General features: G+C 44.5%; 1 protein-coding gene across 1 annotated transcript in view; it reads right to left on the minus strand.

Moving 5' to 3' along the window:
- Positions 1 to 22,646, minus strand: part of LOC306774177 (bile salt export pump-like) — a gene marked incomplete at both ends in the record, with an annotated part of 66,845 nt that extends 44,199 nt beyond the window's left edge. The window contains 9 exons of the mRNA XM_079264157.1: positions 15,583 to 15,754; positions 15,829 to 15,962; positions 17,080 to 17,167; positions 17,318 to 17,625; positions 17,708 to 17,759; positions 17,829 to 17,858; positions 19,905 to 20,496; positions 20,606 to 20,965; positions 22,568 to 22,646. Of these exons, the coding sequence (XP_079120283.1) occupies positions 15,583 to 15,754; positions 15,829 to 15,962; positions 17,080 to 17,167; positions 17,318 to 17,625; positions 17,708 to 17,759; positions 17,829 to 17,858; positions 19,905 to 20,496; positions 20,606 to 20,965; positions 22,568 to 22,646 (1,815 nt within the window). The remainder of the gene's footprint in view (positions 1 to 15,582; positions 15,755 to 15,828; positions 15,963 to 17,079; positions 17,168 to 17,317; positions 17,626 to 17,707; positions 17,760 to 17,828; positions 17,859 to 19,904; positions 20,497 to 20,605; positions 20,966 to 22,567) is intronic.
- Positions 22,647 to 22,931: the final 285 nt, after the last annotated feature.

Genomic DNA, 22,931 nt, shown 5'->3' on the forward strand with positions numbered 1-22,931 from the left:
GCTTTGAGCTTTGTTCTAGATGTCTCTGTGTGGTAGCCTTTAGCTTTGTCCTATATGTTTCTGTGTGGTAGCCTTTAGCTTGGTTCTAGATGTCTCTGTGTGGTAGCTTTTAGCTTTGTTCTAGATGTCTCTGTGTGGTAGCTTTTAGCTTTGTTCTAGATGTCTCTGTGTGGTAGCTTTTAGCTTTGTTCTAGATGTCTCTGTGTGGTAGCTTTTAGCTTTGTTCTAGATGTCTTTGTGTGGAAGCTTTTAGCTTTGTTCTAGATGTCTCTGTGTGGTAGCTTTTAGTTTTGTCCGAGATGTTTCCGTGTGGTAGCTTTGAGCTTTGTCCGAGATGTTTCTGTGTGGTAGCTTTTAGCTTTGTCCGAGATGTTTCTGTGTGGTAGCGTTTGGCTTTGTCCAAGATTTTTCTGTGTGGTAGCATTTGGCTTTGTTCTAGCTGTTTCCGTGTGGTAGCGTTTGGCTTTGTCCGAGATGTTTCTGTGTAGTAGCTTTTAGCTTCGTCCTAGATGTTTCTGTTTGGTAGCTTTTAGCTTTGTCCTAGATGTTTCTGTGCTTTGTTCTAGATGTTTCCATGTGGTAGCTTTTAAGGTCTTGTAACTGTTTCCGTGTGGTAGCTCTTAGCTTTGTCCGAGATGTTTCTGTGTGGTAGCTTTTAGCTTCGTCCTAGATGTTTCTGTGTGGTAGCTTTTAGCTTTGTCCTAGATGTTTCTGTGTGGTAGCTTTTAGCTTTGTCCTAGATGTTTCTGTGTGGTAGCTTTTAGCTGTGTTCTAACTGTTTCCGTGTGGTAGCTTTTAGCTTTGTTCTAGATGTCTCTGTGTGGTAGCTTGTAACTTTGTCCTAGATGTTTCCGTGTGGTAGCTTTTAGCTTTGTCCCAGCTGTTTCCGTGCGGTAGCTTTTAGCTTTGTCCTAGATGTTATTGTGTGGTAGCTTGTAGCTTTGTCCTAGATGTTTCCGTGTGGTAGCTTTTAGCTTTGTCCTAGATGTTTCCGTGTGGCAGCTTTTAGCTTTGTTCTAGATGTCTCTGTGTGGTTGTTTTTAGCTTTGTCCTAGATGTTTCCGTGTGGCAGCTTTTAGCTTTGTTCTAGATGTTTCTGTGTGGTAGCTTTTAGCTTTGTTCTTGATGTTTCCATGTGGTAAATTTTAGTTTTTTCCGTGATGTTTCTGTGTGGTAGCGTTTGGCTTTGTCCTAGCTGTTTCCGTGTGGTAGCTTTGAGCTTTGTTCTAGATGTCTCTGTGTGGTAGCTTTTAGCTTTGTCCGAGATGTCTCTGTGTGGTAGCTTTTAGCTTTGTTCTAGATGTCTCTGTGTGGTAGCTTTTAGCTTTGTTCTAGATGTCTCTGTGTGGTAGCTTTTAGCTTTGTCCGAGATGTCTCTGTGTGGTAGCTTTTAGCTTTGTTCTAGATGTCTCTGTGTGGTAGCTTTTAGCTTTGTTCTAGATTTTTCTGTGTGGTAGCTTTTAGCTTTGTTCTAGATGTCTGTGTGGTAGCTTTTAGCTTTGTTCTAGATGTCTCTGTGTGGTACCTTTTAGCTTTGTTCTAGATGTCTCTGTGTGGTAGCATTTGGCTTTGTTCTAGATGTTTCTGTGTAGTAGCTTTTAGCTTTGTCCTAGATGTTTCTGTGTGGTAGCGTTTGGCTTTGTTCTAGATGTTTCTGTGTAGTAGCTTTTAGCTTTGTCCTAGATGTTTCCGTGTGGTAGCTTTTAGCTTTATCCTAGATGTTTCTGTGTGGTAACTTTTAGCTTTGTCCTAGATGTTTCTGTGTGGTAGCTTTTAGCTTCGTCCTAGATGTTTCTGTGTGGTAGCTTTTAGCTTTGTCCTAGATGTTTCTATGTGGTATCATTTGGCTTTGTTCTAGCTGTTTCCCTGTGGCAGCTTGTAGCTTTTTCTAGATGTCTCCGTGTGGTAGCTTTTAACGTCTTCTAACTGTTTCCGTGTGGTAGCGTTTAGCTTTGTCCTAGATGTCTCCGTGTGGTAGCTTTTAACGTCTTCTAACTGTTTCCGCGTGGTAGCGTTTAGCTTTGTCCTACATGTTTCCATGTTGCAGCGTTTGGCTTTGTTCTAGCTTTTTCCGTGTGGTAGCTTTTAGCTTTGTCCTAGATGTTTCTGTGTGGTAGCTTTTAGCTTTGTCCTAGATGTTTCTGTGTGGTAGCTTTTAGCTTTGTTCTTGATGTTTCCATGTGGTAACTTTTAGTTTTTTCCGTGATGTTTCTGTGTGGTAGCGTTTGGCTTTGTCCTAGCTGTTTCCGTGTGGTAGCTTTGAGCTTTGTCCTAGCTGTTTCCGTGCGGTAGCTTTTAGCTTTGTCCTAGATGTTATTGTGTGGTAGCTTGTAGCTTTGTCCTAGATGTTTCCGTGTGGCAGCTTTTCGCTTTGTTCTAGATGTCTCCGTGTGGTAGTTTTTAGCTTTGTCCTAGATGTTTCCGTGTGGTAGCGTTTGGCTTTGTTCTAGATGTTTCCGTGTGGTAGCTTTTAGCTTTGTCCTAGATGTTTCCGTGTGGCAGCTTTTAGCTTTGTTCTTGATGTCTCCGTGTGGTAGTTTTTAGCTTTGTCCTAGATGTTTCCGTGTGGTAGCGTTTGGCATTGTTCTAGATGTTTCTGTGTAGTAGCTTTTAGCTTTGTCCTAGATGTTTCTGTGTGGTAGCGTTTGGCTTTGTTCTAGATGTTTCTGTGTAGTAGCTTTTAGCTTTGTCCTAGATGTTTCCGTGTGGTAGCTTTTAGCTTTATCCTAGATCTTTCTGTGTGGTAACTTTTAGCTTTGTCCTAGCTGTTTCTGTGTGGTAGCTTTTAGCTTTGTCCTAGATGTTTCTATGTGGTATCATTTGGCTTTGTTCTAGCTGTTTCCCTGTGGCAGCTTGTAGCTTTTTCTAGATGTCTCCGTGTGGTAGCTTTTAACGTCTTCTAACTGTTTCCGTGTGGTAGCGTTTAGCTTTGTCCTAGATGTCTCCGTGTGGTAGCTTTTAACGTCTTCTAACTGTTTCCGTGTGGTAGGGTTTAGCTTTGTCCTACATGTTTCCATGTTGCAGCGTTTGGCTTTGTTCTAGCTGTTTCCGTGTGGTAGCTTTTAGCTTTGTACTAGATGTTTCTGTGTGGTAGCTTTTAGCTTTGTACTAGATGTTTCTGTGTGGTAGCTTTTAGCTTTGTCCTAGATGTTTCTGTGTGGTAGGTTTTAGCTTTGTTCTTGATGTTTCCATGTGGTAACTTTTAGTTTTTTCCGTGATGTTTCTGTGTGGTAGCGTTTGGCTTTGTCCTAGCTGTTTCCGTGTGGTAGCTTTGAGCTTTGTTCTAGATGTCTCTGTGTGGTAGCTTTTAGCTTTGTCCGAGATGTCTCTGTGTGGTAGCTTTTAGCTTTGTTCTAGATGTCTCTGTGTGGTAGCTTTTAGATTTGTTCTAGATGTCTCTGTGTGGTAGCTTTTAGCTTTGTTCTAGATGTCTCTGTGTGGTAGCTTTTAGCTTTGTCCTAACTGTTTCTGTGTGGTAGCTTTTAGTTTTGTCCGAGATGTTTCCGTGTGGTAGCTTTTAGCTTTGTTCTAGATTTTTCTGTGTGGTAGCTTTTAGCTTTGTTCTAGATGTCTGTGTGGTAGCTTTTAGCTTTGTTCTAGATGTCTCTGTGTGGTACCTTTTAGCTTTGTTCTAGATGTCTCTGTGTGGTAGCATTTGGCTTTGTTCTAGATGTTTCTGTGTAGTAGCTTTTAGCTTTGTCCTAGATGTTTCTGTGTGGTAGCGTTTGGCTTTGTTCTAGATGTTTCTGTGTAGTAGCTTTTAGCTTTGTCCTAGATGTTTCCGTGTGGTAGCTTTTAGCTTTATCCTAGATGTTTCTGTGTGGTAGCTTTTAGCTTTATCCTAGATGTTTCTGTGTGGTAACTTTTAGCTTTGTCCTAGCTGTTTCTGTGTGGTAGCTTTTAGCTTTGTCCTAGATGTCTCTGTGTGGTAGCTTTTAGCTTCGTCCTAGATGTTTCTGTGTGGTAGCTTTTAGCTTTGTTCTAGATGTCTCTGTGTGGTAGCTTTTAGCTTTGTTCTAGATGTCTCTGTGTGGTAGCTTTTAGCTTTGTTCTAGATGTCTTTGTGTGGAAGCTTTTAGCTTTGGTCTAGATGTCTCTGTGTGGTAGCTTTTAGTTTTGTCCGAGATGTTTCCGTGTGGTAGCTTTGAGCTTTGTCCGAGATGTTTCTGTGTGGTAGCTTTTAGCTTTGTCCGAGATGTTTCTGTGTGGTAGCGTTTGGCTTTGTCCAAGATTTTTCTGTGTGGTAGCATTTGGCTTTGTTCTAGCTGTTTCCGTGTGGTAGCGTTTGGCTTTGTCCGAGATGTTTCTGTGTAGTAGCTTTTAGCTTCGTCCTAGATGTTTCTGTTTGGTAGCTTTTAGCTTTGTCCTAGATGTTTCTGTGTGGTAGCTTTTAGCTTTGTTCTAGATGTTTCCATGTGGTAGCTTTTAAGGTCTTGTAACTGTTTCCGTGTGGTAGCTCTTAGCTTTGTCCGAGATGTTTCTGTGTGGTAGCTTTTAGCTTCGTCCTAGATGTTTCTGTGTGGTAGCTTTTAGCTTTGTCCTAGATGTTTCTGTGTGGTAGCTTTTAGCTTTGTCCTAGATGTTTCTGTGTGGTAGCTTTTAGCTGTGTTCTAACTGTTTCCGTGTGGTAGCTTTTAGCTTTGTTCTAGATGTCTCTGTGTGGTAGCTTGTAACTTTGTCCTAGATGTTTCCGTGTGGTAGCTTTTAGCTTTGTCCCAGCTGTTTCCGTGCGGTAGCTTTTAGCTTTGTCCTAGATGTTATTGTGTGGTAGCTTGTAGCTTTGTCCTAGATGTTTCCGTGTGGTAGCTTTTAGCTTTGTCCTAGATGTTTCCGTGTGGCAGCTTTTCGCTTTGTTCTAGATGTCTCTGTGTGGTTGTTTTTAGCTTTGTCCTAGATGTTTCCGTGTGGTAGCGTTTGGCTTTGTTCTAGATGTTTCCGTGTGGTAACTTTTAGCTTTGTCCTAGATGTTTCTGTGTAGTATCTTTTAGCTTTGTCCTAGATGTTTCCGTGTGGCAGCTTTTAGCTTTGTTCTAGATGTCTCTGTGTGGTTGTTTTTAGCTTTGTCCTAGATGTTTCCATGTGGTAGCGTTTGGCTTTGTTCTAGATGTTTCTGTGTGGTAGCGTTTGGCTTTGTCCTAGATGTTTCTGTGTGGTAGCATTTGGCTTTGTCCTAGATGTTTCTGTGTGGTAGCTTTTAGCTTTGTTCTAGATGTCTCTGTGTGGTAGCTTTTAGCTTTGTTCTAGATGTTTCCATGTTGTAGCATTTGGCTTTGTCCTAGATGTTTCTGTGTGGTAGCATTTGGCTTTGTTCTAGATGTCTCTGTGTGGTAGCTTTTAGCTTTGTTCTAGATGTCTATGTGTGGTAGCTTTTAGCTTTGTCCTAGCTGTTTCTGTGTGGTAGCTTTTAGTTTTGTCCGAGATGTTTCCGTGTGGTAGCTTTGAGCTTTGTCTGAGATGTTTCTGTGTGGTAGCATTTGGCTTTGTTCTAGCTGTTTCCGTGTGGTAGCGTTTGGCTTTGTCCTAGATGTTTCTGTGTGGTAGCTTTTAGCTTTGTCCTAGATGTTATTGTGTGGTAGCTTGTAGCTTTGTCCTAGATGTTTCCGTGTGGTAGCTTTTAGCTTTGTCCTAGATGTTTCCGTGTGGCAGCTTTTCGCTTTGTTCTAGATGTCTCCGTGTGGTAGTTTTTAGCTTTGTCCTAGATGTTTCCGTGTGGTAGCTTTTAGCTTTGTTCTAGATTTTTCTGTGTGGTAGCTTTTAGCTTTGTCCTAGATGTTTCCATGTGGTAGCTTTTAGCTTTGTCCTAGCTGTTTCCGTGCGGTAGCTTTTAGCTTTGTCCTAGATGTTATTGTGTGGTAGCTTGTAGCTTTGTCCTAGATGTTTCCGTGTGGTAGCTTTTAGCTTTGTCCTAGATGTTTCCGTGTGGCAGCTTTTCGCTTTGTTCTAGATGTCTCCGTGTGGTAGTTTTTAGCTTTGTCCTAGATGTTTCCGTGTGGTAGCGTTTGGCTTTGTTCTAGATGTTTCTGTGTAGTAGCTTTTAGCTTTGTCCTAGATGTTTCTGTGTGGTAACTTTTAGCTTTGTCCTAGATGTTTCTGTGTAGTAGCTTTTAGCTTTGTCCTAGATGTTTCCGTGTGGCAGCTTTTAGCTTTGTTCTAGATGTCTCTGTGTGGTAGTTTTTAGCTTTGTCCTAGATGTTTCCGTGTGGTAGCGTTTGGCTTTGTTCTAGATGTCTCTGTGTGGTAGCTTTTAGCTTTGTTCTAGATGTCTCTGTGTGGTAGCTTTTAGCTTTGTTCTAGATGTCTCTGTGTGGTAGCTTTTAGCTTTGTCCTAACTGTTTCTGTGTGGTAGCATTTAGTTTTGTCCGAGATGTTTCCGTGTGGTAGCTTTTAGCTTTGTTCTAGATTTTTCTGTGTGGTAGCTTTTAGCTTTGTTCTAGATGTCTGTGTGGTAGCTTTTAGCTTTATCCTAGATGTCTCTGTGTGGTAGCTTTTAGCTTTGTCCTAACTGTTTCTGTGTGGTAGCATTTAGTTTTGTCCGAGATGTTTCCGTGTGGTAGCTTTTAGTTTTGTTCTAGATTTTTCTGTGTGGTAGCTTTTAGCTTTGTTCTAGATGTCTGTGTGGTAGCTTTTAGCTTTGTTCTAGATGTCTCTGTGTGGTACCTTTTAGCTTTGTTCTAGATGTCTCTGTGTGGTAGCATTTGGCTTTGTTCTAGATGTTTCTGTGTGGTAGCTTTGAGCTTTGTTCTAGATGTCTCTGTGTGGTAGCCTTTAGCTTTGTCCTATATGTTTCTGTGTGGTAGCCTTTAGCTTGGTTCTAGATGTCTCTGTGTGGTAGCTTTTAGCTTTGTTCTAGATGTCTCTGTGTGGTAGCTTTTAGCTTTGTTCTAGATGTCTCTGTGTGGTAGCTTTTAGCTTTGTTCTAGATGTCTCTGTGTGGTAGCTTTTAGCTTTGTTCTAGATGTCTTTGTGTGGAAGCTTTTAGCTTTGTTCTAGATGTCTCTGTGTGGTAGCTTTTAGTTTTGTCCGAGATGTTTCCGTGTGGTAGCTTTGAGCTTTGTCCGAGATGTTTCTGTGTGGTAGCTTTTAGCTTTGTCCGAGATGTTTCTGTGTGGTAGCGTTTGGCTTTGTCCAAGATTTTTCTGTGTGGTAGCATTTGGCTTTGTTCTAGCTGTTTCCGTGTGGTAGCGTTTGGCTTTGTCCGAGATGTTTCTGTGTAGTAGCTTTTAGCTTCGTCCTAGATGTTTCTGTTTGGTAGCTTTTAGCTTTGTCCTAGATGTTTCTGTGCTTTGTTCTAGATGTTTCCATGTGGTAGCTTTTAAGGTCTTGTAACTGTTTCCGTGTGGTAGCTCTTAGCTTTGTCCGAGATGTTTCTGTGTGGTAGCTTTTAGCTTCGTCCTAGATGTTTCTGTGTGGTAGCTTTTAGCTTTGTCCTAGATGTTTCTGTGTGGTAGCTTTTAGCTTTGTCCTAGATGTTTCTGTGTGGTAGCTTTTAGCTGTGTTCTAACTGTTTCCGTGTGGTAGCTTTTAGCTTTGTTCTAGATGTCTCTGTGTGGTAGCTTGTAACTTTGTCCTAGATGTTTCCGTGTGGTAGCTTTTAGCTTTGTCCCAGCTGTTTCCGTGCGGTAGCTTTTAGCTTTGTCCTAGATGTTATTGTGTGGTAGCTTGTAGCTTTGTCCTAGATGTTTCCGTGTGGTAGCTTTTAGCTTTGTCCTAGATGTTTCCGTGTGGCAGCTTTTAGCTTTGTTCTAGATGTCTCTGTGTGGTTGTTTTTAGCTTTGTCCTAGATGTTTCCGTGTGGCAGCTTTTAGCTTTGTTCTAGATGTTTCTGTGTGGTAGCTTTTAGCTTTGTTCTTGATGTTTCCATGTGGTAAATTTTAGTTTTTTCCGTGATGTTTCTGTGTGGTAGCGTTTGGCTTTGTCCTAGCTGTTTCCGTGTGGTAGCTTTGAGCTTTGTTCTAGATGTCTCTGTGTGGTAGCTTTTAGCTTTGTCCGAGATGTCTCTGTGTGGTAGCTTTTAGCTTTGTTCTAGATGTCTCTGTGTGGTAGCTTTTAGCTTTGTTCTAGATGTCTCTGTGTGGTAGCTTTTAGCTTTGTCCGAGATGTCTCTGTGTGGTAGCTTTTAGCTTTGTTCTAGATGTCTCTGTGTGGTAGCTTTTAGCTTTGTTCTAGATTTTTCTGTGTGGTAGCTTTTAGCTTTGTTCTAGATGTCTGTGTGGTAGCTTTTAGCTTTGTTCTAGATGTCTCTGTGTGGTACCTTTTAGCTTTGTTCTAGATGTCTCTGTGTGGTAGCATTTGGCTTTGTTCTAGATGTTTCTGTGTAGTAGCTTTTAGCTTTGTCCTAGATGTTTCTGTGTGGTAGCGTTTGGCTTTGTTCTAGATGTTTCTGTGTAGTAGCTTTTAGCTTTGTCCTAGATGTTTCCGTGTGGTAGCTTTTAGCTTTATCCTAGATGTTTCTGTGTGGTAACTTTTAGCTTTGTCCTAGATGTTTCTGTGTGGTAGCTTTTAGCTTCGTCCTAGATGTTTCTGTGTGGTAGCTTTTAGCTTTGTCCTAGATGTTTCTATGTGGTATCATTTGGCTTTGTTCTAGCTGTTTCCCTGTGGCAGCTTGTAGCTTTTTCTAGATGTCTCCGTGTGGTAGCTTTTAACGTCTTCTAACTGTTTCCGTGTGGTAGCGTTTAGCTTTGTCCTAGATGTCTCCGTGTGGTAGCTTTTAACGTCTTCTAACTGTTTCCGCGTGGTAGCGTTTAGCTTTGTCCTACATGTTTCCATGTTGCAGCGTTTGGCTTTGTTCTAGCTTTTTCCGTGTGGTAGCTTTTAGCTTTGTCCTAGATGTTTCTGTGTGGTAGCTTTTAGCTTTGTCCTAGATGTTTCTGTGTGGTAGCTTTTAGCTTTGTTCTTGATGTTTCCATGTGGTAACTTTTAGTTTTTTCCGTGATGTTTCTGTGTGGTAGCGTTTGGCTTTGTCCTAGCTGTTTCCGTGTGGTAGCTTTGAGCTTTGTCCTAGCTGTTTCCGTGCGGTAGCTTTTAGCTTTGTCCTAGATGTTATTGTGTGGTAGCTTGTAGCTTTGTCCTAGATGTTTCCGTGTGGCAGCTTTTCGCTTTGTTCTAGATGTCTCCGTGTGGTAGTTTTTAGCTTTGTCCTAGATGTTTCCGTGTGGTAGCGTTTGGCTTTGTTCTAGATGTTTCCGTGTGGTAGCTTTTAGCTTTGTCCTAGATGTTTCCGTGTGGCAGCTTTTAGCTTTGTTCTTGATGTCTCCGTGTGGTAGTTTTTAGCTTTGTCCTAGATGTTTCCGTGTGGTAGCGTTTGGCATTGTTCTAGATGTTTCTGTGTAGTAGCTTTTAGCTTTGTCCTAGATGTTTCTGTGTGGTAGCGTTTGGCTTTGTTCTAGATGTTTCTGTGTAGTAGCTTTTAGCTTTGTCCTAGATGTTTCCGTGTGGTAGCTTTTAGCTTTATCCTAGATCTTTCTGTGTGGTAACTTTTAGCTTTGTCCTAGCTGTTTCTGTGTGGTAGCTTTTAGCTTTGTCCTAGATGTTTCTATGTGGTATCATTTGGCTTTGTTCTAGCTGTTTCCCTGTGGCAGCTTGTAGCTTTTTCTAGATGTCTCCGTGTGGTAGCTTTTAACGTCTTCTAACTGTTTCCGTGTGGTAGCGTTTAGCTTTGTCCTAGATGTCTCCGTGTGGTAGCTTTTAACGTCTTCTAACTGTTTCCGTGTGGTAGGGTTTAGCTTTGTCCTACATGTTTCCATGTTGCAGCGTTTGGCTTTGTTCTAGCTGTTTCCGTGTGGTAGCTTTTAGCTTTGTACTAGATGTTTCTGTGTGGTAGCTTTTAGCTTTGTACTAGATGTTTCTGTGTGGTAGCTTTTAGCTTTGTCCTAGATGTTTCTGTGTGGTAGGTTTTAGCTTTGTTCTTGATGTTTCCATGTGGTAACTTTTAGTTTTTTCCGTGATGTTTCTGTGTGGTAGCGTTTGGCTTTGTCCTAGCTGTTTCCGTGTGGTAGCTTTGAGCTTTGTTCTAGATGTCTCTGTGTGGTAGCTTTTAGCTTTGTCCGAGATGTCTCTGTGTGGTAGCTTTTAGCTTTGTTCTAGATGTCTCTGTGTGGTAGCTTTTAGATTTGTTCTAGATGTCTCTGTGTGGTAGCTTTTAGCTTTGTTCTAGATGTCTCTGTGTGGTAGCTTTTAGCTTTGTCCTAACTGTTTCTGTGTGGTAGCTTTTAGTTTTGTCCGAGATGTTTCCGTGTGGTAGCTTTTAGCTTTGTTCTAGATTTTTCTGTGTGGTAGCTTTTAGCTTTGTTCTAGATGTCTGTGTGGTAGCTTTTAGCTTTGTTCTAGATGTCTCTGTGTGGTACCTTTTAGCTTTGTTCTAGATGTCTCTGTGTGGTAGCATTTGGCTTTGTTCTAGATGTTTCTGTGTAGTAGCTTTTAGCTTTGTCCTAGATGTTTCTGTGTGGTAGCGTTTGGCTTTGTTCTAGATGTTTCTGTGTAGTAGCTTTTAGCTTTGTCCTAGATGTTTCCGTGTGGTAGCTTTTAGCTTTATCCTAGATGTTTCTGTGTGGTAACTTTTAGCTTTGTCCTAGCTGTTTCTGTGTGGTAGCTTTTAGCTTCGTCCTAGATGTTTCTGTGTGGTAGCTTTTAGCTTTGTTCTAGATGTCTCTGTGTGGTAGCTTTTAGCTTTGTTCTAGATGTCTCTGTGTGGTAGCTTTTAGCTTTGTTCTAGATGTCTTTGTGTGGAAGCTTTTAGCTTTGGTCTAGATGTCTCTGTGTGGTAGCTTTTAGTTTTGTCCGAGATGTTTCCGTGTGGTAGCTTTGAGCTTTGTCCGAGATGTTTCTGTGTGGTAGCTTTTAGCTTTGTCCGAGATGTTTCTGTGTGGTAGCGTTTGGCTTTGTCCAAGATTTTTCTGTGTGGTAGCATTTGGCTTTGTTCTAGCTGTTTCCGTGTGGTAGCGTTTGGCTTTGTCCGAGATGTTTCTGTGTAGTAGCTTTTAGCTTCGTCCTAGATGTTTCTGTTTGGTAGCTTTTAGCTTTGTCCTAGATGTTTCTGTGTGGTAGCTTTTAGCTTTGTTCTAGATGTTTCCATGTGGTAGCTTTTAAGGTCTTGTAACTGTTTCCGTGTGGTAGCTCTTAGCTTTGTCCGAGATGTTTCTGTGTGGTAGCTTTTAGCTTCGTCCTAGATGTTTCTGTGTGGTAGCTTTTAGCTTTGTCCTAGATGTTTCTGTGTGGTAGCTTTTAGCTTTGTCCTAGATGTTTCTGTGTGGTAGCTTTTAGCTGTGTTCTAACTGTTTCCGTGTGGTAGCTTTTAGCTTTGTTCTAGATGTCTCTGTGTGGTAGCTTGTAACTTTGTCCTAGATGTTTCCGTGTGGTAGCTTTTAGCTTTGTCCCAGCTGTTTCCGTGCGGTAGCTTTTAGCTTTGTCCTAGATGTTATTGTGTGGTAGCTTGTAGCTTTGTCCTAGATGTTTCCGTGTGGTAGCTTTTAGCTTTGTCCTAGATGTTTCCGTGTGGCAGCTTTTCGCTTTGTTCTAGATGTCTCTGTGTGGTTGTTTTTAGCTTTGTCCTAGATGTTTCCGTGTGGTAGCGTTTGGCTTTGTTCTAGATGTTTCCGTGTGGTAACTTTTAGCTTTGTCCTAGATGTTTCTGTGTAGTATCTTTTAGCTTTGTCCTAGATGTTTCCGTGTGGCAGCTTTTAGCTTTGTTCTAGATGTCTCTGTGTGGTTGTTTTTAGCTTTGTCCTAGATGTTTCCATGTGGTAGCGTTTGGCTTTGTTCTAGATGTTTCTGTGTGGTAGCGTTTGGCTTTGTCCTAGATGTTTCTGTGTGGTAGCATTTGGCTTTGTCCTAGATGTTTCTGTGTGGTAGCTTTTAGCTTTGTTCTAGATGTCTCTGTGTGGTAGCTTTTAGCTTTGTTCTAGATGTTTCCATGTTGTAGCATTTGGCTTTGTCCTAGATGTTTCTGTGTGGTAGCATTTGGCTTTGTTCTAGATGTCTCTGTGTGGTAGCTTTTAGCTTTGTTCTAGATGTCTATGTGTGGTAGCTTTTAGCTTTGTCCTAGCTGTTTCTGTGTGGTAGCTTTTAGTTTTGTCCGAGATGTTTCCGTGTGGTAGCTTTGAGCTTTGTCTGAGATGTTTCTGTGTGGTAGCATTTGGCTTTGTTCTAGCTGTTTCCGTGTGGTAGCGTTTGGCTTTGTCCTAGATGTTTCTGTGTGGTAGCTTTTAGCTTTGTCCTAGATGTTTCTGTGTGGTAGCTTTTAGCTGTGTTCTAACTGTTTCCGTGCGGTAGCTTTTAGCTTTGTTCTAGATGTCTCTGTGTGGTAGCTTGTAGCTTTGTCCTAGATGTTTCCATGTGGTAGCTTTTAGCTTTGTCCTAGCTGTTTCCGTGCGGTAGCTTTTAGCTTTGTCCTAGATGTTATTGTGTGGTAGCTTGTAGCTTTGTCCTAGATGTTTCCGTGTGGTAGCTTTTAGCTTTGTCCTAGATGTTTCCGTGTGGCAGCTTTTCGCTTTGTTCTAGATGTCTCCGTGTGGTAGTTTTTAGCTTTGTCCTAGATGTTTCCGTGTGGTAGCGTTTGGCTTTGTTCTAGATGTTTCTGTGTAGTAGCTTTTAGCTTTGTCCTAGATGTTTCTGTGTGGTAACTTTTAGCTTTGTCCTAGATGTTTCTGTGTAGTAGCTTTTAGCTTTGTCCTAGATGTTTCCGTGTGGCAGCTTTTAGCTTTGTTCTAGATGTCTCTGTGTGGTAGTTTTTAGCTTTGTCCTAGATGTTTCCGTGTGGTAGCGTTTGGCTTTGTTCTAGATGTTTCTGTGTGGTAGCATTTGGCTTTGTCCTAGATGTTTCTGTGTGGTAGCTTTTAGCTTTGTTCTAGATGTCTCTGTGTGGTAGCTTTTAGCTTTGTTCTAGATGTTTCCATGTTGTAGCATTTGGCTTTGTCCTAGATGTTTCTGTGTGGTAGCATTTGGCTTTGTTCTAGATGTCTCTGTGTGGTAGCTTTTAGCTTTGTCCTAGCTGTTTCTGTGTGGTAGCTTTTAGTTTTGTCCGAGATGTTTCCGTGTGGTAGCTTTGAGCTTTGTCTGAGATGTTTCTGTGTGGTAGCATTTGGCTTTGTTCTAGCTGTTTCCGTGTGGTAGCGTTTGGCTTTGTCCTAGATGTTTCTGTGTGGTAGCTTTTAGCTTTGTCCTAGATGTTTCTGTGTGGTAGCATTTGGCTTTGTTCTAGATGTCTCTGTGTGGTAGCTTTTAGCTTTGTCCTAGATGTTTCTGTGTGGTAGCTTTTAGCTTTGTTCTAGATGTCTCTGTGTGGTAGCTATTAGCTTTGTTCTAGATGTTTCTGTGTGGTAGCTTTTAGCTGTGTTCTAACTGTTTCCGTGCGGTAGCTTTTAGCTTTGTTCTAGATGTCTCTGTGTGGTAGCTTGTAGCTTTGTCCTAGATGTTTCCATGTGGTAGCTTTTAGCTTTGTCCTAGCTGTTTCCGTGCGGTAGCTTTTAGCTTTGTCCTAGATGTTATTGTGTGGTAGCTTGTAGCTTTGTCCTAGATGTTTCCGTGTGGTAGCTTTTAGCTTTGTCCTAGATGTTTCCGTGTGGCAGCTTTTCGCTTTGTTCTAGATGTCTCCGTGTGGTAGTTTTTAGCTTTGTCCTAGATGTTTCCGTGTGGTAGCGTTTGGCTTTGTTCTAGATGTTTCTGTGTAGTAGCTTTTAGCTTTGTCCTAGATGTTTCTGTGTGGTAACTTTTAGCTTTGTCCTAGATGTTTCTGTGTAGTAGCTTTTAGCTTTGTCCTAGATGTTTCCGTGTGGCAGCTTTTAGCTTTGTTCTAGATGTCTCTGTGTGGTAGTTTTTAGCTTTGTCCTAGATGTTTCCGTGTGGTAGCGTTTGGCTTTGTTCTAGATCTTTCCGTGTGGTAGCTTTTAGCTTTGTCCTAGATGTTTCCGTGTTGCAGCTTTTAGCTTTGTTCTAGATGTCTCCGTGTGGTAGTTTTTAGCTTTGTCCTAGATGTTTCCGTGTGGTAGCGTTTGGATTTGTTCTAGATGTTTCTGTGTAGTAGCTTTTAGCTTTGTCCTAGATGTTTCCGTGTGGTAGCTTGTAGCTTTTTCTAGATGTCTCTGTGTGGTAGCTTTTAACGTCCTCTAACTGTTTCCGTGTGGTAGCGTTTAGCTTTGTCCTAGATGTTTCAGTGTGGTAGCTTTTAGCTTTATCCTAGATCTTTCTGTGTGGTAACTTTTAGCTTTGTCCATGCTGTTTCCGTGTGGTAGCTTGTAGCTTTGTCTTCGATGTCTCTGTGTGGTAACTTTTAGCTTTGTCCTAGATGTTTCTATGTGGTAGCATTTGGCTTTGTTCTAGCTGTTTCCCTGTGGCAGCTTGTAGCTTTTTCTAGATGTCTCCGTGTGGTAGCTTTTAACGTCTTCTAACTGTTTCCGTGTGGTAGCGTTTAGCTTTGTCCTAGATGTCTCCGTGTGGTAGCTTTTAACGTCTTCTAACTGTTTCCGTGTGGTAGCGTTTAGCTTTGTCCTAGATGTTTCAGTGTGGTAGCGTTTGGCTTTGTCCTAGATGTTTCTGTGTGGTAACTTTTAGCTTTGTCCTAGATGTTTCCGTGTGGTAGCTTGTAGCTTTTTCTAGATGTTTCTGTGTGGTAGCTTTTAACGTCCTCTAACTGTTTCCGTGTGGTAGCGTTTAGCTTTGTCCTAGATGTTTCAGTGTGGTAGCTTTTAGCTTTATCCTAGATCTTTCTGTGTGGTAACTTTTAGCTTTGTCCTAGCTGTTTCCGTGTGGTAGCTTGTAGCTTTGTCCTCGATGTCTCTGTGTGGTAACTTTTAGCTTTGTCCTAGATGTTTCTATGTGGTAGCATTTGGCTTTGTTCTAGCTGTTTCCCTGTGGCAGCTTGTAGCTTTTTCTAGATGTCTCCGTGTGGTAGCTTTTAACGTCTTCTAACTGTTTCCGTGTGGTAGCGTTTAGCTTTGTCCTAGATGTCTCCGTGTGGTAGCTTTTAACGTCTTCTAACTGTTTCCGTGTGGTAGCGTTTAGCTTTGTCCTAGATGTTTCAGTGTGGTAGCGTTTGGCTTTGTCCTAGATGTTTCTGTGTGGTAACTTTTAGCTTTGTCCTAGATGTTTCCATGTTGCAGCGTTTGGCTTTGTTCTAGCTGTTTCCGTGTGGTAGCTTTTAGCTTTGTCTTCGATGTCTCTGTGTGGGTTTTGCTTACATGGTGATCATTATTCTGAGATAATTTGATCATTAATGCCGTTTGGAGTGTGTAAAGTTGGTTTTTTCTGTCCAATGAAGCAACTTTAGAAGCTAGCTGTGTGCTAGCAGCAAATCCGCGCTTACGCAGACCTTTTCTCCTCTGAAGCATCATTGTTGTGGTTAGCGGCCATGTTGATGTGTCAGTCATTCCATCTGGATTACGTTAACCCCTGAAATGCCAAACCAGTTTTTGCTAGTTTTGTTTAACCTGTTATTTAATTAGTTTTTATTGTAAAAGTAAAATAGAAGCCTTTTAATCCCAGTCAGCGTGCAGACATGATGTTTTCGCCTCAGCTGTCAGATTATGAGACTGAAATGAATGAATGTGTATTCCTGCTTCACTCTTCAACACAAGCTAAGCTAAATCTCACCAGGGCCATGAGACCAGCTCCTACTCCAATCAGAGGACTCGCCGCGATGATGACCAGCGTCAGCTTCCATCCTTTCACAAATCCGATGCAGAAACCACAGATGAAGGTTGTGAAGCGCTGCACAAATATGGCAACCTGGTCTGCAATGGCGTCGTTGATCTTGTTTATGTCACTGCAAGGCAGATAGAAGTGTGTGACGCAGACGCCATCACCCTGCCCCAACCACGTCATCGCTTCCACACTCACTCTGACATGCGCGTGTTGAGCTCGCCGACCGAGGTGCAGTCGAACCAGCCGATCTCCATCCTCATGACTTTGCTGAAGTACATTTTCCTGATCAGCTGAATCTGCCTGGCGGCGGACGTCACCCACAGCGAGATCTGTTCGTGGCAAAGCAGACGATACACTTTGGTCGTTGTTAGTTATAAAGCAGGATGCATCTTATCAGGAATGACATCATCTTGTTACAATGAAATTCCACATGAGCAACGATTTTCATCGTTTATTCATTCCACACTTGTAACGACCAGAACAGTCATAAAGCCTGGACCTCCATGGGAAGCCACAACTTAATTTCTACTTCTCAAGGAACCGAGAACAAAATGGCGGACATGGCTGAAGGCAGATCTCATCGGCTGGCAGGACTGGCTCCAAGAAGTATCGTCTGATTGGTCAGACATCTGAGTTGGGCGTGGTTAAAACAGAAGAACATGAAGCCGACAGTCGACGCTTCTGCATTTTTACCGATAAAGGCGTGCACGCCTGCCACGTGCACGACCCGCCTGCCACGTGCACAACTGGCCTGCCACGTGCACGACCCGCCTGCCACGTGCACATCCTGAACATCCTCCCCTCGTCTTTAGAAGGTAACCAGCAGGTATTTTATTCTACAGTAGTTTGGCCCAAAAACTTTTGTCCAAAGCAGCTTTTTTAACCTCTAAGTTAAGCTAACAAGGTAAGCTAACAAGATAAGCTAACATCACGTGTTTAGGCGGTGGGAGGAAGTCGGAGAACCCCGAGAGAACCTGCACACACACGAGGAGAACACTGTTCAGAGCAGTAGAAACAGATTTTAGTCTGTTTCTACTGCTGCAGGTCTCTGACGTCCCACTGAGGCCTGGCTAACTGCTCCATCCTGGCTGACGGCTCCATCCGAAGCCTGGAAGCGTTTAAGTCTTGAACTCTGAAATTATCGGACTTTGAGCTGATGTTCTTCCTCTGACGTATGATGTGTGTTTTATACGAATGTTGCACAGCAAGTTCCGTAGGAACAGTGATACAGCCATCTTCCCTGATAATCAAGTTCTGCTCCCGTACGCACGGTAAGTACGTTTCACACGCCGTCATACGCCGCCGACACCTAAAGGGTTAAAAGTCTTAAAATGAGTGAATGTTTGGTTTTCTGGATGGAAGTTGCTTCAGTCATCCTGGGAAAAAGGAGTGATGTGTGGTGACTGTACGAGAAGCGAGGAGGACGCGAGGCTCCATGTGACCAACCTGGAAGTATCCGAGCAGGAACACAGCTGCTCCGATTCCAACGTAGTAAAAGGCAAACAGAGTCATTTCATGTTCAATGTCGAGCAGCCTGGAAATCAGAACACATGCAGTTAATGAATCATACATGCCCTACCAAACCACAAGCACTCAAATAAACATGGAAAGCTTTTAAAATCACATCTTTTATTACATTTGCTGTCAGAAAAGCCTCCTTCATGCATTTCTCACAGCCCCTTACCCACACGACATGTTTCTCAGCGGTATGAGCATCTCAAACGTGGCATTGTTGATGAGGCTCCAGCCTGACTGGTTCATGGCTCCAGTCGGGTCCAGAGCTCCGGTGTAGTTCTTCTTCCACTGGATGGTGTTGTTCACACACTCCTTCCGGTCGTCACTCAGCTGGTTCAGCTCGATGTCGTACTCGATGAAGGTATCGGTGAGCAGGCCAAACACCAGCAGCATGAGCGGCTGGGCCGAGCCGTGCAGCACGGCGCACACGCTACCGACCACCATCATCAGCATATCCTTGCAGGTGGCGAAGCGGAACTGGGCGAGGGCAAAAACACCAGTATGCACCAGGATAAGAGCGGAACTGGACGGGAATGGAGATGAGGAGGGAAGGTCTTACCAGCTGAAAGAAGCCAACTCTTATTGCAGGTTGTTCTTTGTTTGCCGGGACTCTGAAACGGAGAGCCGTTAGTTCACCACGCAGTGAAAACACCAAGTTGGCCGCCGTTACGGTTACTCACTTTTCTGTCTTGGTGGAATTGGCCATGGCCCTGCGAGGAAAAGGAAAACAATGAGTTACACCTGCACGGTCTGTTCCATGGTGTCTGCAGGGAACTTTACGATGCAGCTGTTAACGAATCACATGTAGCTCCATTTTCCCAGCGGCAGATCAGGAATTCGATGATTAAATGTTGATTTTTATCGTTTAAACTTCCAGCTTGTTTCTGCCTTTTCCCATCTGCACATCCTTCTAGTCTTGGCTTTCTGGAGGAAAATGTCGGCATGGAAACACACGATATGTAACTGCAATCTTTTATCTGAAGCTCAGATTTTATCTGCATCACGTCATTCAGTTGTTGACCATTTTCCCAGCAGACTGGTTTAATCCGCCACTGACGCTCCACTTAGAACAAAAACAACGAGACCTGAGCCTCCACCATGGCGAGGAAATCACCAACAGCAGAAAGCACATCGAGGAAAACAAAATGAAACATTTCCCTTTTCCAACCTGCAGGTAAAAACTAAATCCCTTCAAACAACAGATTCCTACAAGTCCTCCACCATCACACGCGGCATGGGGGGATTTCCCAGACCACCTCCGCAGTACGACCAGCGCCATCAGATCCAGCCTTTTATCTCCACGTCATGTTGATTCAAGCGGATGTGAAGCATGGTTTTCCCCTGAAGAAACACTGCAGAGTTTTGTCCTGGTTGATGGGAAGATGTTTGGTGGAGTTCCTCCCAGTTTAACCCACCAACCTGCCTCATGGACCCCGTTCCCACATCACTGCTATCATCTTATGGTTTCTTTGTTAAACGTGGTGACCTTGTGTGTTCAGACGGCCGTCTCCCCATCTGCCTGTAAGACGGTGGTGGTGAGGCCCCTTCGGAAGAAGAACCATTTAAACTGCACTGTTTAGAATAAACACACACCTGCATCCAACTTCCTGTTTTCATGTAAACTCATAGAAAAAGTTGGTTTTACTCTTTTAAAGGAGTTTATGGATAAAAACGGTATCTTTGATAGATACCAGTGTGGTTTCAGGACGAAGCACCGAGATGGTCTTACAGACTGTTAACAACCCTCCATTTAAACTGGTCTCCCAGAAACATTCAGTCCTGGTTCTACTGGATCTTAGTGCCGCTTCTGGTGCTGTACATCACCAGGTTTTATTCCACACACTGAGAAGTCTGCTGGGCCTCTCGGGTACGGTCTTCCAATGGTTTTACTGGTTTCTCATGGATGGACAGGTTTCTTTAGGTCGGGACACAGGCTCCTCCAAGGACCGGTCTTCGGCCCGGTTCTCTTTAATCTGAACGTGTTGCGTCATCAAGAGACGCGGCGTCGATGTTCACATCTACGCTGATGATACGCAGCTTTACATCACCGCGTCTCCTGATGGCTTCCAGCCACTTCTAAACTGTATTTTACATATAAAGTCATGGATGGCAGAGAGTTTCCTTCAGCTCAACCAGGACAAACCTGAGCCTTTCTTATCGACCAGGAAGACGACAGATAATTTTATCACAGGTACAAAACGAGAAACGTTCTGCGTGTTCCTCTAGGCAGACTGGATTTTGTTCCTCACATCACAAAACAGGATTTTTATGGTCCTACAAACATTGCCAGACTCCGCCCACCTCTCTCTAGTGGGCGGACTTTACAGTCCTGTTCTCTGGTCTTTCCATAAGGAGCCTTTAAAGTCTACGACGACTACAGAACTCAGCAGCATGAGTTCTGATGAGGACCAGAGGGAACACATTAGATCAGTTTCACCACTGATTTAAGCTTCTTCTAGTGGTCTTAATGGGCCTTCTTATTTATCCGTCCTGACTTTAGGTTATGACCGGTTTGGCCGTGTGTGTTGGGGCACCTTCAGGGTGCGTACTAGGAGTGCTTTCACAGTGTTGGGTGTGCACTCAGGGAGGCATTTTAAGGTGCCGCGGCCAAATCAGTTTTCCACAGACATAAAATACAAAGATGTCTTTGGTGTTTTCCTCATGGGGACACACCACACCAGGGACTCTGCCCAATAGCTCTTCAGGAGACTGTAGCAGTCACCGCCCTGTCTGTAGGGAGAGAGGGAGTCCTGCACTGCAGCCCTATGGCTGAGGTGGGGACTCTGGGAGTGGTTCCTGCAGTGGTGCCTGCGGTGGTTCCTGCGGTGGTTCCTGCGGTGCTGCCTGCCGTGGTTCCTGCCGTGGTTCCTGCGGTGCTACCTGTGGTGGTTCCTGCAGTAGTTCCTGCAGTGGTTCCTGCAGTGGTTCCTGCGGTGCTGCCTGTCGTGGTTCCTGCAGTGGTTCCTGCAGTGGTTCCTGCGGTGCTGCCTGTGGTGGTTCCTGCAGTGGTTCCTGCAGTGGTTCCTGCGGTGCTGCCTGTCGTTGTTCTTGCAGTGGTTCCTGCGGTGCTGCCTGCCGTGGTTCCTGCAGTGGTTCCTGCGGTGCTGCCTGCTGTGGTTCCTGCAGTTGTTCCTTCAGTGGTTCCTGCAGTGGTTCCTTCAGTGGTTCCTGCGGTGCTGCCTGCCGTGGTTCCTGCAGTGGTTCCTTCAGTGGTTCCTGCGGTGCTGCCTGCCGTGGTTCCTGCAGTGGTTCCTGCAGTGGTTCCTTCAGTGGTTCCTGCGGTGCTGCCTGCCGTGGTTCCTGCAGTGGTTCCTGCGGTGCTGCCTGCCGTGGTTCCTGCAGTGGTTCCTGTGGTGGTTCATGCGGTGCTACCTGTGGTGGTTCCTGCGGTGGTTTCCTACAGTGGTTCCTGCCGTGGTTCCTACAGTGGTTCCTGCAGTGGTTCCTGCGGTGCTGCCTGCCGTGGTTCCTGCCGTGGTTCCTGCAGTGGTTCCTGCAGTGGTTCCTTCAGTGGTTCCTGCGGTGCTGCCTGCAGTGGTTCCTGCGGTGTTGCCTGCAGTGGTTCCTGCGGTGCTGCCTGCAGTGGTTCCTGCAGTGGTTCCTGCGGTGCTGCCTGCAGTGGTTCCTGCAGTGGTTCCTGCGGTGCTGCCTGCAGTGGTTCCTGCAGTGGTTCCTTCAGTGGTTCCTGCGGTGCTGCCTGCAGTGGTTCCTGCGGTGCTGCCTGCCGTGGTTCCTGCGGTGCTGCCTGCCGTGGTTCCTGCGGTGCTGCCTGCCGTGGTTCCTGCGGTGCTGCCTGCAGTGGTTCCTGCGGTGCTGGCTGATGTTTAACATGTTCATTGTTATTTTTATACCTGCGTTCAGTTCAGAGACAGAAAACAGGTGTTGGTGTTGTTTGTGCAGAATAGGGAGGAATGGGGGAAATTGCTGGGGTTAGGGTACTGGTGTTCTGTTTTGTGTTTGTGGCGGTGCGTGCCTGTGCGTGTGTGCATTAACAGTTTGCTTGATGTAAAGCACTTTGTGTCTTCCTGTTCCTCCTCTTCTTCTGTGGTTTGTTCCTTTGTCTGGGTGTGTCAGCTGTGTAACTCAACACTGCTCCCTGGTGGTTTCTGCTGGTACTGCAGCATGTGATCACCAAGCTCTTTGTTTATGTCACTGCAAGGCAAAACTCAGCTGCTGCAGGAGACAGAAACAACTGTCCATCTGTTTGTCTTCTGTGTCCCGTAGGGATGGACCTCCAGAAGTGGCTTTTGTCCAGTGTAAAGGGGACAGAGACTGTCCTGAACCAGTGTTGCCAACTTAGCAACTTTGTCGCTGCATTAGCGAGTTTTCAGACCCCTCCAGCGACTCTTTTTCCATAAAGCGATGACAGACAGACCGAGCAACTTTTTCTGCAGGTATTGTGTGTTTACTTTTCATCAACAGCATCGCTGCATGTGGCCCTCCCACATCTACAAGCACTGGGTCGTCAGCAGTCCCACCTCCCAGCTGCACGCGGAGAGGGAGGCCATCACCAGACTGAAACGCTGCCGCTGGCTGATCCTCACGTCTCCTCATGAGGAGTGTAAACACAAGAAGTCGTACTGCAACATGTTGTCGACTCCTAATTAAAAAGCAAACTGAACTCAATACAAACGAAAATCAAAATGATTGACGAAAGGTTTCATGTTTGCAGCTTATTTAGCAGCCAGTCGCGACTTTTCTTACTCCGTCCTGCAGCTGCTTCTCACTGAAGATGAGAAACCAAAATGTCCTGCATGTCCTCCTCATCTTCTGCTCCACCAGAGGTTCACGACGGTTCAGCTCCCTACCAGTACAGGACTGGTCCTGTTGACCAGTTTGCCCAGACCAGTGCGTAGTTTGGCCTTTAAAGCTGCAGGTTTTCTATGTTTCCCAGGGAAAAGATGGAAAAGCTGCAGGTCTCCTGGTCTGGACGCCTGCAGTCTTTGCACATGTGCAGCGTGATGGAACATGTGCATCTCGACCCGCCTTGCGCCCAGAGACTGCAGGGATAGGCTCCAGCTTCCCGCCAGCCTTCATCGGACCGAGCGGTTCGGATGATGGATGACCTGATTCTTTATTGATTATTTTGGTCTCATTTATAAAATTTTAGAATATAAAACATAGTTTTGGACTTATTTTCTAGAATATCTTTAACACGTTGCAGGGTTTTCAGATGTTTTCTATTTTTAAATCCAATAATGAAAAAGATAAAATGGATGATTGTGTGTCAGTCAAAGAGCTAAAAGAATCAATAAAATCAATACTTGCTGCTCAGAACTCTCCAGAAAGGCTGAACTTACATGTAGGATCCAGCTGGTTCTGTAAAACACAATATGAATAAAAAGGTGACGTTCCACTCGTCCATGCCACGGTGAGGAAGTACTGTAATGTTTGGGTTATTGATCGGCGCCATGACTACCTTCGTCTGTAACCTCATAGCTGCGGTTTTCCTGGCCCAGTTTCTTGATGCTCTGCAGCCTCACCGATCCCGTCGGCATGTTGGACCTGGATCCGGCTTGGTTCACCAGCGGTCAGGAGTCCGAGTCCTGCTGCTCCTGGAAGATGGCTGCTGCTGAGGCGCTTCCTGGCTCGTGGTGCGGGCTGAAGCAGCGTGCACGCTGACAGCCAATCACGTGCTGTTATGGCAGAGCTTCTGGGCTTGGTCGGGACTCGGGGTCAGACTGCTTTGTTTGAAGGTAAGTGTCCGATCGGTTTGTGCTGCTGAAAAGGCCGTTGACCTCGCCAGAGCAAACATCGGACCTGCGAAGGCCGTGCACGGCTTC

This window comes from Telmatherina bonti (genome assembly GCF_933228915.1).
Source record: "Telmatherina bonti genome assembly, chromosome: 24".
NCBI classification, from domain to species: domain Eukaryota; kingdom Metazoa; phylum Chordata; class Actinopteri; order Atheriniformes; family Telmatherinidae; genus Telmatherina; species Telmatherina bonti.